At 39.7% G+C, this 18,512-nt stretch overlaps 1 protein-coding gene across 2 annotated transcripts in view; it reads left to right on the top strand.

The window, feature by feature from the left end:
- Window positions 1-18,512, top strand: part of ZFPM2 (zinc finger protein, FOG family member 2) — a 355,148-nt gene that overhangs the window by 199,705 nt on the left and 136,931 nt on the right. For both annotated transcript variants that reach the window (XM_075270229.1, XM_075270228.1), the window contains exon 5: window positions 5,044-5,155. In XM_075270229.1, the coding sequence (XP_075126330.1) occupies window positions 5,044-5,155 (112 nt within the window). The remainder of the gene's footprint in view (window positions 1-5,043; window positions 5,156-18,512) is intronic.

Below are 18,512 nucleotides of genomic sequence, written 5' to 3'. Positions count from 1 at the left end.
CCAGTAGGCGGTCCTACTTAGTGAGTGTCAGTTAGTGAGTGTCAGTTAGTGAGTGTCAGTTAGTGAGTGCTTATACAGGGAAGGTTGTCAATCTCAAAGCCAGACCACCTAGAGGACTCATAAGACCGGAATGAGCAGAGGTTTCAATAAATTAAAAATTAAGCTTAATCTGTTCCAGCTCTATGACAAGCCACTGCAAATTTTATTTGATTTTTTTTTCATTTTTTTTCCTCCGCTCCTTCCGAAACCATTAGCCACTACACTTTTTTGTTCACATGGCCGTATGGGGGCTAACTATCAGGAAGGGGCTAAAATATGATGATTTCTGAGTACTCTGTCACAAGACGTCTATCCTATCTATGTCTATGTGAAGCACCTTGTAGCAGATGGAGAGCTCTGCAAAGCTGAAACAATGGACGCAGTATATTACTGGATTACTGTCATTGCTTGTAACGTGTAACTCTCTGATGTCATCGCTAACTTATTGTTTCAGGAAACATCCACTTTCTGTTTCCTTCCTTCACTTTCTTTATCATAATAATTTGGATGGAACAGGAACACGGAAACAATTGATCGGCCAAGTCATTTCACAATGTGTACATATATTTACTTGTGTATCCACCGCCTCCTAAAGACATAAATTCCACTCGCATTTGGCCAAACATCAAATACATTCCATTAGTGGTAATAGACAATAGTAGTGCATTTCTATAAAGGAAATATTAGATGATATTAAGGGGGTTTTATGGTCTGAAACCTTATTTTTATATCCCCCTATTAGGAATTGTAAAAGGGGAGGGAGAGTCCCCTATAAAGGGTCATCATCTATTAGCCGTAGTTACAAGTTCTGAGAAAAGTGGTGCAGTATACCAAGCCCAGCACCCTACATAGTGTAGTGACTTTATCATTCATTTGAATGGGACTAAACTTCAGAAGGATCAGGTGACTGATGGAGGTGATATCCATCACGAGGGAACAAAGACTCTTCAATCAGCTGATCAGTAGGGGTGCTGGGTATCAGACTCCCACTAATCTGATATTAATGACCTAGCCTAAGCATACACCACCAAAATAAAAATCTCCAAAACTAAAAATTGTCAGCATGATGGCTCAATGGTTAGCACTGTAGCCTTGCAGCACTGGAGTCCTGGGTCCAAATCCAGCCAAGGACAACGTCTGCAACTGGGTACTCCGGTTTCCTCCCACACTACCAAAACATACTAATAGGGAATTTATATTATGAGCCCTACATGGGACAGTGTTGACAATGCACTGCAGAACATGTTGCCTCTAAATAAACAAAATAAATTATTTAAAGGGGACCAATCACCATGTCCAGCCTTTTGCATCCTTTAGTAGATCCCATTCCACTGATTCTGACACAGTTGAAACTTTGTTTCTAGCCCCCACCGTTCCAGAGTATTCAGTAATGTTAGTTTTAGTGCCCAATAAGCTACCTCGTCTCTCTGCTGTTAGGTGGGCAGTCTCAGACTACCTGCTCCAGTCTAGGACCGCCCCCTGATTCTTGAATGACAATTGCTCAGGAATGGTGAGGACTAGAGAAAAAATTCCAACTGTGCTGGAATCAGTAGAGCGGTGTCTATTAAAGGGTGCAAAGATTTGGAGTTAGTGGAAATGCTTAAAGGTCCCCTTTAAGGGATTTAACATAGCAGAATGAAGGAAACTCGGTATGTACAGTATTAAATATAAAATAGTAGCTTTATTTCCAGGGTAAAGCATTTATTTTCACACGTATTATTTCAGGTTTTTTTTCTAAATGTAGATTTTTAATTGAAACTTGATATGCTTTGATATTCATGATTATTTTCTACTGATATACCGTAACCTGCATTCTTCTGGAATTACATCCAATGTGTTTTTTTTTTTTTATGGTACAGTATTTTTTTTTCCTTGGAAATGATTTATGCACAGCGTCTATAAGGCTGCCTTTGATGACAACACTACTGCGATAATCTTTATACAATCCAAATATTCAAATTGGTCCATGACCCACTGTGATGGAAATAAGTATGAGATCACGCTCTCTCCATTGGCCGCTGTATAATGCAAACAGAGCTGGAATTCTAGAGCTTTTATTGTGGAAAAAATAGCACAGCATACAAGCTGCGCCGTGTTTTATTCTGAAGACAATAAGATTAACCGATTCATAAGAAACTGTTTTTTTTAAAAAAAAAAGAAAAGAAAAAACAAGCCGGCAATAATACTCCGACCATCAAACATTTAGCAAATGCAGCTAGTAAGTCAGGCATTCGCATTACACCCGTGCTCCCTCTAAGCTGAACAATCTGGAATTTCTTATGTTAACAACCAGCTGCCAAAGGAGGGCACAGGGGGTGGACGACAAAGCAGATTTTTGCAGCCAGACCTTAATTATTTTGCAACTTTTCCGGTTTAAGCTGGTCACACATCTGATTAATGTCGGGCAAACTGTACAAGGATCTGAGGTGCACGGGGGTCTCTTGACTTTCTAGAGTGGTCGTTTTGGAAAAGAAAAAAGATCTGGATTGGATTTTTACATCTTGGGTTGAACCAAGGCTTATTCCCCTCTGACTGTTGCACATACACAAGCCAAGCATGCAGTTGTCAACGGGATTTGGCCAGCCTTAGAGTGGGCTACATAGCTGATGACCATAGATAGTGCAGGAGACTGCTATTGTCCATTCCTACAGCCATGGATGGTTTTACATAAGATTCCTACCCTTGTAAAATAATATATAACAGTGTAGGGGCTCCTAATATCTGGATAGGTCATCAATATTATATCTGCGGGGTTCTGGCACCTGGAACCCCACAGATCACCAGTACAGATACAGATTGTATACCTACCACAAGCTGACCTGCTCACTCGCCATATTAACTCATTGATATATATGCAGCTGCACTGCAGTACCTATACTCACCACTACAGTTTGAATGGTCTCAGTACCAAGGTCTGAGGGGGTGCCAAGTGTTGGACCCCCACAGATCACCAGTACAGATACTGGTCGCGATATTGTATACCTACCACGAGCTGAACTGCTCACTCGCCGAACTAACTCATTGATATATATGCAGCTGCACTGCAGTACCTATACTCACCACTACAGTTTGAATGGTCTCAGTACCAAGGTCTGAGGGGGTGCCAAGTGTTGGACCCCCACAGATCACCAGTACAGATACTGGTCGCGATATTGTATACCTACCACGAGCTGAACTGCTCACTCGCCGAACTAACTCATTGATATCTATGCAGCTGCACTGCAGTACCTATACTCACCACTTCAGTTTGTATGGTCTCGGTACCAGAGACCTGCGGGGGTGCCATGTGTTGGACCCCCACAGATCTAATATTGATGGTCTATCCTAAGGGCACGCCATCTGTATTAGAAACCGGATAAGCCCTTTAATATACACATGATGAAGGAGAGGAACGTATAATAACGGTAGTGTGAACGGACCCTTATATTGTGGATTTCACTACAAATTACTTGGAAATCCTGGGGAATTCTGCAAGTTCAGATATCAAAACAACTAACTATTTCCTCTTTTCAGTTTCTGTTGGAAGTCTATAATGTAAAATATGCCATTCCTTGCAGAATTTATCCCAAGAAGATCCAACTCTTAGCAAAAAGGGAACGTGTCCTCAGAAAATGACCTATTAACTTTTTATGAAAACATATGAAAGATTTTTAGCCTTTTAAATTTTCCATGTAAACCATATCTAAAAAAGCACCATATTCTGCAATTTTCACTCTTGCCACTAAACATAACAATAGACTGATACTTGCCAATTGTGTTGTATTTTTTGAAGTAGTTACCTCATTTACATCACAGACAATAGTATATAAAACCTCTATAGATAACACCACACAACACTAACAATTACATTCACCATTGACAATAGAGGATATCACACCCTGCACTCATGTCCCGTGGACCTCAATGAGTCAGCTCCAGTTTGTTACTGCCCAGGGCCCTGAAACTGATGTAAGGCATATCACTAAATGCTGTTAATAGAGAGTAAGAAAAGATGGCCACCCCAATAACCACGTACAGAAAATAGAATAAAAAAATGACAATAAAATAAAAACAGATTAAAAATATGATTTAATTAATTAAATAAATTAGTAAAAAAATTAATACATTTAAATATAAATAATATATTTAATAATACATTTTTACGGGATTCCTCCCTAGGTTATTTTCAGGAATACGTTGTTACCATCCCACCCCGGTAGAGATGTTCTACGAACCCAATCTAGAACCATTACAAGGTCACCAGAGCCGTCAGCATTCGCAGCTTTTACCGTCTTCTAATAAAACGGGTATAAAAAAATTCCTTATTATATAGAACAGTAAATCCTCAATAAGAAAAAAATATGGAACAAGCTCTTCAATTTTTTTTTTTTTATACCTCAAAGGACAAGAGGTGTCATGCTTTGCTTCCTCTGCTTTGAAATGTATTCACTCTGTGTCTTTTATAGTCTGGAGACTACATATTGAAACATTAACAATATTATTATTTCAGCGGCAGTAAAACTGTACATCATCAGGCGGCAAAAGATAGAGAAGGGAAAATTACATTATTCATTCAGAATAATTTCCTACGAGAAAATAAATGTAAGAGCGGATAAGGGGCTTGAAATGGATACTGATTCTCTGAATTCTTTCCTGTCTGTTTCAGGAAATAGTGAGATCTTGTTGATAGCGAAGTACAATGTACCTAAAGTTCACTTGCAAACATGGGTTTCTGCTCTGAAAGTCATCTGCATTTTCCTTTATAATTCCAAACCACTGGAGATCGGCGTAATCTGTGAGATCTGATCCAGTATCGTGTGGAAATATCCTTGATAATAACTTAGCTATTCAGATCAGTCGAGAGGCTGGAACGCTTTTATCCCTTCTTATTGTTTAAGGAGATGACGTTGAGAATGTAGATGATGACTGAGCCGCCGAGATGCTAAAATAGGAAGCTTAAAAGTCTACGATTTTGATTAGTTCTAATTGGTCTTTATCTTATTTTGTGTTTTTTTTTTTCGGTAGAAGACGAAGGCTCCCGTTCCGCTGGTGCTGACGGATGGTCCTAAATGGTTGTTGGATGTGACCTGGCAAGGGGTCGAGGATAGCAAGAACAACTGTATAGTCTACAACAAAGGTAAATGGCGTGGGGTTGTGTTAATGTTGATGGAGATGTTTTGGGGTGTTGGAATCCGGTTTTTCCGAGGCAGGTTGGATGTCCATGACACGAGTGGAGTCATGTTCTTGTAGCCTATCACCAAATAATATCGCTCAACAATAGTGTTCCTATAGGGACACAGATATCACTATTTTAGGTGAACGGTGTTGGCCACGATATCCCAAACCAATAAACTGGTTATTCCTCGGTTTAGCTATAAGAGGTGCTGAGCCAAGACTTGAGGGGCTCATACATCTCCGCGCCATCTAAGAAGATACCAGATATTTTAGAATTTCCCCATGGTGGGACTATTAAAGGATTATCTTATCTTATCTTGTAGGTAGGAAGCCCCGTTGCTGGTATTGCAATAGATCCAAATGGCTTCAATTACTCTTCTGGGTCTACTTTTTGTTATGACAATCTAATAACATTGTGTTAGAACAATACCAATGATATCTGCTATAGGACCCTTACCCTAATTTGGACTTTAAAGGTTGATTCAAACTTTAAAGGGGTTTTCCAGGCTAAAAATATCATATCAGTGGAGGTCAGACACTTAGCATCATCATCGAGCAGAATGAAGCAGGAAGCAGACAGCTCCGTTCTCTGTGTAGTGGCTAAACCAAGTCATTGCATCTTAGCTCCTAGTCAGGTAAACAAGAGTTGATTTGCAATAGCCTGGTCTGACCACTACAAGGAGAATGGAGCTGTCGGCTTCCTATTCCACCAATGTGATAGTGATAACCTAGGCCATCAGTATTTTTAATCCACCCCTAAAGACAAGTACTGTGATCTTATTTCGGTCCATAGTTGTGATCCTGAAGAAGACCCCTATATGGAGTTGAAACGCATCATACAGTCAAAGCTTTGTGTAAAGTTTAGTGACTCCCAATGTAGATGTGTCTTACTTTGGCTACACAATTACATTACATAGTGGGTCTGTCCTTTACCACTATTACTCCTTTCGATCATCTATTTGCAAAAGATTAGGTTTTGCTAATTCTAGTTCTCAAACCATGCGTCATATCAGGAGAGGACTATGAAAAGCCCCTGGATCTTTGGAGATGGAGATGTATCAGTACTGATGTTTCCTATGCCTGTGTTGATCTCCTCTAGCTAACACCTCTTATACATTAAGCATAGCTCCAGCCCTCTATGCACCAGAATCTCAAGTCTACTCCATCTGTAGTAGCCCTGCCCAACAAAAAAAATTGATACAAACCTAAAGTAGATATTAGAATAGAATGTAAGAAAACAGTAGACACAAAGAAGGAAATTGGAAATTAGGATCATTTATGTCTATTCTGTGCCAGAGTAGATTTCTGCAGTCATTTGTGTCACAAAATTGGGGTAAATGATCGTGAACCTGGCATGGCCATCCCACTTCCTTTGAGAAAAATGGCAATTACAACATAAAAAGCACCACTTAGACCTATGTAAGTCACAAGGGGCTTAACAAAAACCCACAAACCACTGGTTTGCTAATTTTATACGCCAAAAAGTGCCATTGATACTTGAATCTGCTCCATTTTGCTTAAAGTTGTTGTCCAGGATATACGATTCTCCTACAAGGAGGCAGAAAGCCATACTTACCAGTCCCTGGTGCTCAGGTGCCTCCCACCGTTGTCTGGTCCAGCTCTGGTGCTTCTTCCAGCGAAAGTCCTCGCCTCACGTGACAGCTGAGCCCTATCAGGAACTGGAACGTCACTTGCATACATCGCCTACTACATCCCAGTTCCTTTCCTTAAGTCATGATCGGCCTTTACGAGGACTTCCGCTGGAAGAAACACTGGGGCAGCAGGACCAGACCACAATCAGAGACACAGAATTTTTTTTTTTAGCTTCCTCTGCATCCTTTACGAAAAGCTGAATATCCTGGACAACCCCCTTAAGTCAGTAAGTCAGTAGAGCAGGCAACTTTTCCTTCCTATAATCTGGCCTCATGCAAGTGAACCTCTTAGTCGCTCTTGGTTAGGGGCTCTTTGCTTAGCCTATGTAGGTGCCCACATACCAATCCATACATTGACTTAAGCTAGTTATACACTTTCACTAGCTGTTGGCCAAATGCTCATTCAGCTGCCAGCTATGCCTTCAGACGCCCCAATTCACATGCATTGTCTGATCAGGCATGTCTCAAAAGGGAGAGGGAAGTAAGCTTAGGTAAGGGCTTGTCTCCCCCGACAGCAAAGGTCTGGGCAGATTGGAAATAAACATGGCCATGGGGAAAGTCAGTACATTGTCATACACATAAAGTCTGTCTTATGAAGAAACAATCCTTTAAAGAGGACCTTTGACCACCTCCACCAACTCCCACTCAATAGGCGCCAATCCACTGATTTCATCGCAGTTGGGTGGGTGGTCTCTTCATGCTTTCACGTGACAGTAGGCAGCCTAAGTAGTATATTGGGTGCTGAAATTAATAGCACCCATTGCTTAGGAATGGGGGGCTAGAGTAAAAATTCCAACGGAACCAAAATCAGTGGAGCATAACTTATTGACAAGATGCAACGAGTTGGAGTTGGTGGAGGTGGTGAAAGGTCTTCTTTAATGATCCCAGTTAGCTTACAATGGAAAGACCTTCTCAAAGGTTTGGAAAGTCCACCTTGCATCCTCAAGTACAGCCCGGTTGCCTTGGAATCTGTAAACACAAATATATAATTACCCGGGGAAATATGTGATGGATTAACGGAAACATCACCCTATGAAGGAAGATCATATAATGCAGAGCCACAAGTCGCTTATGGTAATATCGCCCATTGTTAACCAAGACAACTCCTAGTTGTGCCTTCAAGAGACTTTGATGATCTCTTTGTAGATTTCACAGAACATATTACAATTTTACACATTTTATTCTAGGTTTCCAAACATCGGCGCACACTGAGATGAAATATGTTTTTTTTTTTTTTTTGCCAAGGCAACCTCCTGACTGTTATAAAGAAAGGGAAAAAAAAAGGAAGCCCGAGATTTTAAGCAAACAGGAATTCATATCAAATTATTTACATCCGAAACATTAATCGCAACATCAAAGACTCTCCAAAAAAAACTTCCTCGAAACAATTACAAGTTGTTCTTTTAATCATTACATTTTACACACTCAGAAGTAGATTTCTTTGTAACCTTCACAAGCCTTTGAAAGCGCCAAATGAAATATTAAATATATAAATACACAGCATCAATTTGCATTTAAATAATGTATGTCAGGTTCTGTAAAACATAACATTTGTTGTGTAGGAACGTGCACAATGGGGAAAATGCCATGGGCTCGGAGCCATCTACGTTCAGATCAGATACTACGCCTTGGTGTATCTCCTTCAGTGCTCTCTGCTCTTAGGTGACCCCCAGTAACAAAAACAAGTCTTATTATTCATGGAGTTGAACTTAACCCTTTATCTGCTCGCAACGGAAAACGGTTATTTCCTGAAGATGGTTGGATGTGCGTGATCTCTCCATTGTATAAGGCTAGGAGAGATTCCCTTATCTCGATATCAAATTATCATGGCTCAGAATTCACCGCAGGTGTCTTAGCTCTTAAGAGGGTCATCCATATTAGACAAACGGTCCTATCAATTTTGATGGAACGGGACTAGAGATGAGCGAATAGTACTCGATCGAGTAGGTATTCGATGGAATACTACGGTATTCGAAATACTCGTACTCGATCGAGTACCACTCGCTGTTCGAATGTAAAAGTTCGATGCAGAACCAGCATTGATTGGCCGAATGCTATACAGTCGGCCAATCAACGCTGGTTCTTCTCCTACCTTTAGAAGTCTTCTCTGTGCAGCTTCCCCGCGGCATCTTCCGGCTCTTCATTCACTCTACCAGGCATCGCTTGTAGAGCGGACATGCGCAGTCGGCTCTGCCCAGGCCCGATGCCTGGCAGAGTGAATTCAGAGCCGGAAGATGCCGCGGGGACGCTGCAAGGAGAAGACTTCTCGGAGGATCCAGCCCGACCCTCACTCGTGGACTTGTTAAGTATAATTTGATTGAACATTGCCTACCCCTGAAACGAGCATTTTCCCCCCATAGACTATAATAGGGTTCGATATTCGATTCGAGTAGTCGAATATTGAGGGGCTACTCAAAACGAATATCGAACCTCGGACATTTTACTGTTCGCTCATCTCTAAACGTGACCATAGTCTTCTGTGTGTGTGGTGGAGTCCAACTCTCACATCACACTGAAGATATTTAGGAAAGTAAGATTGGGCATATTCAATTTCAACATGTCTGATTCTTTGTCCTCAGAGAAGATAAGCCATTATTAGAGGCTCAGCTTCTACTTCCTATAGATCCCATGCCCTCGTGGATTATTGTGCATGCATGTGTTTGGGGTAAGCAGGAATAGCCTTGCAGTGCTTGAGTCCTGGGGTCGAATCCTGCCAAGGACAACATCTGCAAGGAGTTTGTATGCTCCAAAGAAATACTGATCAGGAATGGTGGAACCATTGACCTTGCTAGGTTTAGCACCATTGACGCCAACAAAAATTGGGGAATCAGTTGGAAATGAGTATGGTTACAGAATTAACCTATACATAGTTGTTTTGTAGTCTGTAGCCACAGAGATCCCTGTTAGAATGATTTATATCAATTAATTTGATTATTTGCAAAGTTTCTAAATGATTCATTAGAAGCAATGGTAGAACAAAACCAAAATGGTTGCAAAGGCAAATTTTATTTTCATTTAGCTGGATGGCTGAGCTCCATGTGATAAGTCGGCCTATACGTTTCATACAGATCTCTTTAAAATAATAGCAATCTTTTTTATGAAATGTGCAAAAATATCCATAATGACCATAAAATCATCACCGTGTCATCGCTTCTACTGCCTGCTATCTTTGTGGGGTTATCAGTTTCAGTTAATTGACAAGCTTAATATTGGTGTAATGTGCAAAATACCTGCCATGACTTTATGTCCGTCACAGATTCACTAATGGGAATAAATTAATATGTTAGATGAAAGTAGTAAAATGTTTTATTCAAGGATTGCCAGGCGATATATTATTAACAATTTAATGGCATTGATATGTGAACATTAAGCACACGGAGAGAACTAGGTTTTGTAGTTAAGATAAGTGGGGAGCTAGGGGAGGCTGGTGGCCATGGGTCTCTGGGTGCCGGCATGTGGCCATGGGTCTCTGGGTGCCGGCATGTGGCCATGGGTCTCTGGGTGCCGGCATGTGGCCATGGGTCCCTGGGTGCCGGCATGTGGCCATGGGTCTTTGGGTGCCGGCATGTGGCCATGGGTCTCTGGGTGCCGGCATGTGGCCATGGGTCCCTGGGTGCCGGCATGTGGCCATGGGTCTTTGGGTGGCGGCATGTGGCCATGGGTCTCTGGGTGCCGGCAATGTGGCCATGGGTCTCTGGGTGCCGGCATGTGGCCATGGGTCTCTGGGTGCCGGCATGTGGCTATGGGTCTCTGGGTGCCGGCATGTGGCCATGGGTCTCTGGGTGCCGGCATGTGGCCATGGGTCTCTGGGTTCCGGCATTTGGCCATGGGTCTCTGGGTTCCGGCATGTGGCCATCGGTCTTTGGGTGCCGGGCTTCATGCGGGTGGGTCAACTACCCACTATACCTGGGTCAGACTATTTATATATATCGCAAGGACAGTGAACTGAGGCATTGGCTCTGGTTAAGCTATCACTATCTCACTAGCAAGATGTGTAAGAAGTAGCTAGTAGGTGACGCAAACATGGACGCCCCTTCCTGCAAGGTCCATGTTTGATCTCCAACAAGAAGGCACATTGTAAGTAAATCTACTTATCTTAAATGCCAAGTCAGGAGAATATCTCTAAAGAGAATATTCTAGTGATAAACCACAAAAGAAACACAATACACAAACATATAATCTGCTCATACTACATATAAAGATATAACAAGGTAGAATTATCAGGTCTTCAGCATCTTATAGCAACCTTATAGGAAAACTGAGAATTACTATAGAAATAATAATCAGAGGTGAGTTGTGACATTTATCATGTTGTGGAGTGTCAGAGATTAGGATGTTCCCCACTGTGGACTCGTATGTGTCTGCACTCCTTTGTGTCTCCACTGTAACAGACTACACGCTCTGCAGTCATAGTGTCGTGAGGCCTATCACTTAAGACAAGGCCTGTTAGTCCGGCCTTACTAACTCTGCAGTCATACTGTCTTGAGGCCTACTTATTGCCTTCCTCCTGAAATTGAGAATGGCTCAAGTAATTTTATCTGAACCAAAACAAGTTCTATTTGATGATACTAAATCCCCCAAAGTCAATGGTTAGATATAGAAGGCATAACTAGTAGATTGATAGCGGCCAGATTACAAGAGACGAGACTGCTGTTATACCCAACAATTTCCAAAAAGTAAACCCCTTGTACGTGTCTGAATGAAGAAAGAAAGCACAGTGACAACAATATGGAGTCCCCTTGCTGTTTTATCACCTCATCATCCCAGGATAGGAATGGTCAGCATTTGTGGCAATCCTTTAGCCTCACCCTATAAAGAGCAATTGGGGCAAGACTTTATGGCAGGGGTGGGCAATTAAGTTTCCTATGGGGCCACATGAGAAATTGAAATGGTTTTAGAGGGCCATACTAAGGTAAAGAGATTCTATAATTAAAAAACACATTTTAAACTAAAAACCTTCGTATATTACCTTTATCTTGAAGGCTCATGCTGCCATTTTTGAATTTTCCTTCATTCTTCATTGCATCACCCTTGTGCTCTGGGCACAGCATTGTCATCCATCCTCTCTTCTGTTCCAATGATGATTCTCCTCCTCCTTTTACAGGAAACCACCACAAAATGGTCGACGGAACAGCTATGTCCATCGCCCATTTGTGGTGGTCTCATGTAAGAAGAGAAGGAGAATAGCCGACAGAGCAGAAGAAGGGCGGCGCTGGATTGATGACAATGCTGTGTTCGGAGCACAGGGGGAATGCCCCTGTACAACAATCTCATGCAGCCTGGTCAGAGAAACTAGTAGTTAGAGGTCTGGATGTGGCCTGCGGGCCATACAATGCCCAGGTCTTCTCTATGGCCATTTCTCAATTCTCTACACAATCCATTAGACAGGTTGATCAAATTAGCCAATGCCATGGGCACAGCCATATTAGGTGCAGAGCTGACAATGGCATCTGCAGCCTGGTTTCTGAAATTGTCAAGGAGAAAAAAGCAGTTTTACATATGACAGTCTCAAATATTTTTCAATAGGGCTCAGACACATCAACCTATGGCTCTGACTTGAGCTGTGGGCTCTGGCTTGACACCGAAAGTGTGAGACTCTTAAAATATTTTGCATTGGGGCTCAGTAGCTTCAAGTTATGGTTCTGGTTTGAGCTATTGGTTCTGGGTTGACATCAGAGATGTGAGATCCTCTTTATTATTCTGCATTGGTTCTCAGAAGCTTTAAGTTATGGTTCCGACTTGAGCTATCGGTCCTGACTTGACACCAATGATGTGATGTCCTCTTAAATGTTCTGCATTGGGACTAGAAGTCTTTGAATGATGGTTCTGGCTTGCGCTACCGGTTCTGGCTTGCCATTGGAGGTATAACATTTACTTAAATATTCTACATTGGACTCAGAAATTCTAAGTAATGGTTCTGGTTTGAGCTATCAATTCTGGCTTGAGCTATCAAATGTCAACATTACTTCCAATCCAATGGTGCTGCGCACTAGTTATATAGTGTGGATGTTCTCAAGAATGAGTGGCGCGCTACGCAAATATCATACGCCTACGTCGTAGCGCGCCACAGTGGTCATGTTGGCGCTTGATACATCTGAAGCCTCCTTTCTTCGCAACTGCATGATCGCACTTGATGATGTGTATACCCTTGACTGTCTATAGGAAACCCAAAATGTCTTACAAGATCCAAGTGAATTATAGATAAAGTGAAATATCTTCTGCAAAGACTTCCAGGGTCACGATATTGCATTGTTATTGAAGAAGAGACGTGTTTGTGCAAAGAAATGTAATTATCTCGTCTTCCTCATTACATGTATGGTTACCTGCGTTTAGGGGCATTATTAAAACAGGGTGCCGGTACAAATATTTAGCAATGGGAATTATACATTCATAAGACGATTAAGTTAGCTAGTTAAGAAATTCCAATATTGCTTTTTAAATGACTTCAGGATATGGAAGGTACTAAGGTTATTATCTGTTATCAGGAATACAGCGGAATTGTACGACTGGATAATAACTAAACAACTGACACAATGTAAAATTACATTATCAGTGTGTTAAAACAAAATTGCGCCCTAAAGGAGTGTACATGCCAGCTCAGAGCTGCAATGTAATTATGCTTAACTCTGATAATTAAAATACAGCGGAGATCAACAGAATCATTTTCATTAAGAAAATTATTAATGATGGCGGTATAACGGTAATTGATTGCAGAGCACCACAGGATAACACCATGCCGTAAAAGCCAACATGCTTCCCAGATGTCTGAGGCCATTCCATTATGTTGCCGAAGATAGGTGACGCTTCCAATTGAAAAGTGGCAGTAATCCGTGGACACGACATGGACTTCGATAATCTCAGACTCTTTCGCCAAAGGATAGTAATTGACAGGCAATCTATGGAAGGGGGAAGGGAAAGTCAAGATGTTCTATAGATTATCATATTAATGAGTTGTTCTATGAAATACGTTTATTTTATTTAGCATATATATATATATATATATATATATATATATATATATATGTATATCAATAGATAGATAGATAGATAGATAGATAGATAGATAGGAGATAGATAGATAGATAGATAGATAGATAGATAGATAGGAGATAGATAGATAGATAGATAGATAGATAGATGGATAGATAGATAGATAGATAGGTAGGTAGATAGGAGATAGATAGATAGATAGATATTAAATTAAGTGTCTATTTTTATTACTTTATTGTACCCCATTCTATAATCTTCAAGAGGTTATCCAAGATTCCAGAACATGGCGGCTTTCTTTCAGAAACGGCTCCACTTCCTCTTCTCAGGAAGTGACATCACATTCATGTATCCCATGGTCATGCTACAGCTCAGTGCAAAAATATTACCGTATATCAAATTTATTCATGGAAATTTCGGAGGTTTATATTTGTTCTGTTGAATTTATTAGAGAATTTTTCTATAGGATAGGGAATAGTCCCAAAATTTACCACCTGCAGAGGCCAAAAATTAGATGTAAATAATACCTAGTCCCTCCAAGGTGTGAGATTTCTACCTATTCACAGCCTTAAATATGCCAAAAGTTGGATATTAGTTAAAGTGAATAAAACAGGCCATGCATGTGGTCCAATAATACCTATAATATACTCAACAGTGCCTATATAGTATATGGCATAAATAATGTTACTAAACAGTGCCCAAAATAGTGCAATATGGTGAATAATATTACTAAACATTGCCAACAAAATATATATATATATAAAATCTAAATAATACCGCTATATATCACACAAATAATATTACTATACATTGTCTTGTAATACTAAGATAAAGTACTCAAATAATGCTGCTATATAGGACTCAAATAATACTGCTGTGCATCGTCTTGTAATATTACTATACAGTACCCAAATAATATTGCAATATAGTGCCCAAGTAATATTACAATGAATTGATCTGTAATATTAGAATATAGTACCCAAATAGTACTGCTATAAAGTGGCCAAATAATACTGGTATGCATTGCCTGGTATTATCACTGTCCAGTACACAGATAATACTGCTATACTGTATAGGGCTCAAATAATATACTATGCATTATGTTGTAATATTATTACCCAAATAATACTGCTATATAGCACTCAAGTAATATTACTATGCAACTTCTTGTAACATTACTATACAGTACCCAAATAATACTGTTATATAGTGTCCAAATAATACCACTATGCATTCCTTTGTAATATCACTATATCCAATTAATATTGCTACACAAACCCCAAATGGTACCATTGCACAGCCATTTATGTCTTATTGCCCCATATAATTCCACCTTCAGAACATATAATAGAGACGATCAAAGTAAACACACAGTAGCAACAGTACATGAGCAATTCTATTAAAGGGGTTGTTCAAGAACAGAAAACATGGCAGTCCAGCTGTTTTAAAAAGAAAGTTGCCATGTTAGTCTAATCCGGGACAACTCTTTTATTTGAACTATATCTATGCTATCCATCTATCTATCTATCTATCTATCTATCTATCTATCTATCTATCTATCTCCTATCTATCTATCTATCTATCTATCTATCTTCTATCTATCTATCTATCTATCTATCTATCTATCTATCTATCATCTATCTATCTATCTATCTATCTATCTTCTATCTATCTATCCATCTCCTATCTATCTATCTATCTATCTATCTATCTATCTATCTATCTATCTATCTATGCTATCTATCTATCTATCTATCTATCTATCTATCTATCTATCTTCTATCTATCTATCTATCTATCTATCTATCTATCTATCTATCTCCTATCTATCTATCTATCTATCTATCTCCTATCTATCTATCTATCTATCTATCTATCTATCTATCTATCTATCTCCTATCTATCTATCTATCTATCTATCTATCATCTATCTATCTATCTATCTATCTATCTATCTATCTCCTATCTATCTATCTATCTATCTATCTATCTATCTCCTATCTATCTATCTATCTATCTATCTCCTATCTATCTATCTATCTATCTATCTATCTATCTATCTATCTATCTATCTCCTATCTATCCATGCAATCTATTTCTTTCTTTCTTTCTTTCTTTCTTTCTTTCTTTCTTTCTTTCTTTCTTTCTTTCTTTCTTTCCTTCCTTCCTTCCTTCCTTCCTTCTTATCTATCTCCTATCTATCTATCTATCTATCTATCTATCTATCTATCTATCTATCTATCTATCTATCTATCTTCTATCTCCTATCTATCTATCTATCTATCTATCTATCTATCTATCTCCTATCTATCTATCTATCTATCTATCTATCTATCTATCTATCTATCTATCTATCTATCTCCTATCTATCTATGCAATCTATTTCTTTCTTTCTTTCTTTCTTTCTTTCTTTCTTTCTTTCTTTCTTTCTTTCTTTCTTTCTTTCTTTCTTTCTTTCCTTCCTATCTATCTATCTATCTATCTATCTATCTATCTATCTATCTACAGTATTATATGCGTTGATGACCTTATGTCTTTGTATTTAGTAAGACATTGCGAAATTCTGTTATTTTTGTCATTTTCCCAAAAGCAGAAATGAAGCCTGAGACCAAGACGTTACAATTCCTGCTTGAAGGAAAACAGAGAAATATATATATATGTTCTCGTGGCTGTCAGAAGCCTTTTGCCTTATCTGAAAAACCTGTCATGGCAAGAACATCACGGAACGGACAGGAGTCTATTAAATTAATAAGCTGCAGGATGGTGTCTGGGGAGTTATGATGCGCCATAAATCCAGTTTGATCATGGTGGACAAGTCTTAAATCTACAGCTTTCTAATACGCGCCCTTCATGGATTGAAGTTTCATGCTAGCAAAAAGCCTTATTTCTGGAAAATTAAGATTTATCTTTTCAATTTTCGTTTTTTTTCCCCATAATAATGAAAAAAAATAAAAAATATATATATATAAAATAAAAATATACTTATATCGAGGGAGAGAAAAATTCTAAAAAAAAATGCTATCCAAAAATGAATTTATTTTGCAAAATTAACCCCAAATCTGTAGTATTTTATGTATTGGGAGAAGGTGAATAGTTTGAGGTTTTTTTCCAACATTTCTTTTATTTTGGCTTTTATGGACAGATTTATGACCAGGTTTTCTGCAGGTTCCCTGTACATCCCCAATGTAGGCATGTATTAGTCCTCTGGAGAACCAGATGGTCCTTTGGTGGGTCTAGGTTACATATATGGGGCTCTGGCTGGAGACCCACACAAGGCAGGTCTTTGGAACAGATTTCTTTCCACTTTTTGGCCAATTCACAAGCAAATCCTCTAACTTTATATTATTAGAGAATTCGTAGTTCATAGAAGGGTCCTCTGCTCAAGATCCACAAGCGTCAAAGGCGACAATAAAGAACATCACGGGCTCTGGAGGATCTGTACTGTCCTGCATTACACAGAGAACCCACTGTTTTCAATGGACATTGTGTAATACTTAATTCAACCTGTGGTGGTGCTGCAGAGAAAATGAACACTTAGTGCTTGGTTGCCATCTTAGTTTTTTGGACCGGATTTTGATGCGGAATCCGCCTCAGAATCCGCTCCAGAAAATGACTCCCATTGACTTCAATGGGAGCCATTCACTTCACAGTGAGCTGCTCTATCTTGACATGGATTGCGCGGTTGAATTTGCTGCAGTGTCTTCAGTGCAAGACTCCCTCTTGACTAGGCCCATTCATTTGGGCCTACACCGGAGCGGAATGCCGTGAATGGATGCCAATGCACTGCACTGGCATCCAGTCGCGGCTATCCGCGAAAGGTGTTTTTTTGGAGGCGGATTCTGAGGCGGCTTCCGCATCAAAATACGGTCCAAAAAACTCTGTGTGAACTCAGCATTAGGGTATGTTCACACAGAGTTTTTTGGCAGTGGAAAAAATCTGTTTCAGGAATTAGGAAATGTTTTTTTGACGTGTTTTTTTTTACTTGAGGCATTTTTTGAGTGTTTTTAGAGACGTTTTTAGTTTTCTAAAAACATTAGTTTATTTTTTTTTAGTTTAGTTTAGTTTTTTTTTTTTGCTCCAGCACAGTGTATGGACCTGGAAACTTCTCTTTGAAAAATGCTAGTGTTTTTTGCAAAAACCGCGTCAAAAAACACATCACCATTTTTCCGCCTCAATGGGTTTTTCCAGGCGGAATCCGCCTGAAGATAGGTCATGTTGCTATTTTTTTTCCGCTAGCTGAAAAAAAACACTGGCGGAAAAAAAAAACTATTGGCTCCCATTGAAATGAATGGGATGCATTTTTGCAGGCAGATTTTAAGGTGGACTCCGCGTCAAAATCCGATGGCAAAAAACTCCGTGTGAACAGACCCTTACAATCCTCTTGTGATCAACTTAATATCAGGGCACCCTTCAGACAAATACATATTTTCCAAAGCATCAGCATCAGCATTAGTTTTCCTATTTTGAGGTTTGCAGGAGTTGTGCAGGACTATAAAAACATGGCTGTTTTTTTCCAAAAACAGCGCCCCTGCCTTTCTATGGATTGTGTCTGGTATTGCAGGTCAGCTTTACTGAACTAAATGGAGCATAGCTGCAATACCAGGTATAACCTATGAACAGGTGTGGCGCTGTTTTTGAAGCATTGTTTTTTTTTTTTCCAAAAACAGTGCTGTACTCGTA

Source organism: Leptodactylus fuscus, chromosome 4 (assembly GCF_031893055.1).
Source record: "Leptodactylus fuscus isolate aLepFus1 chromosome 4, aLepFus1.hap2, whole genome shotgun sequence".
In the NCBI taxonomy this organism is placed as follows: Eukaryota; Metazoa; Chordata; class Amphibia; order Anura; family Leptodactylidae; genus Leptodactylus; species Leptodactylus fuscus.
The sequence above is the reverse complement of the archived record's forward strand: the minus strand, read 5'-3'. Positions and strand labels throughout refer to the sequence as shown.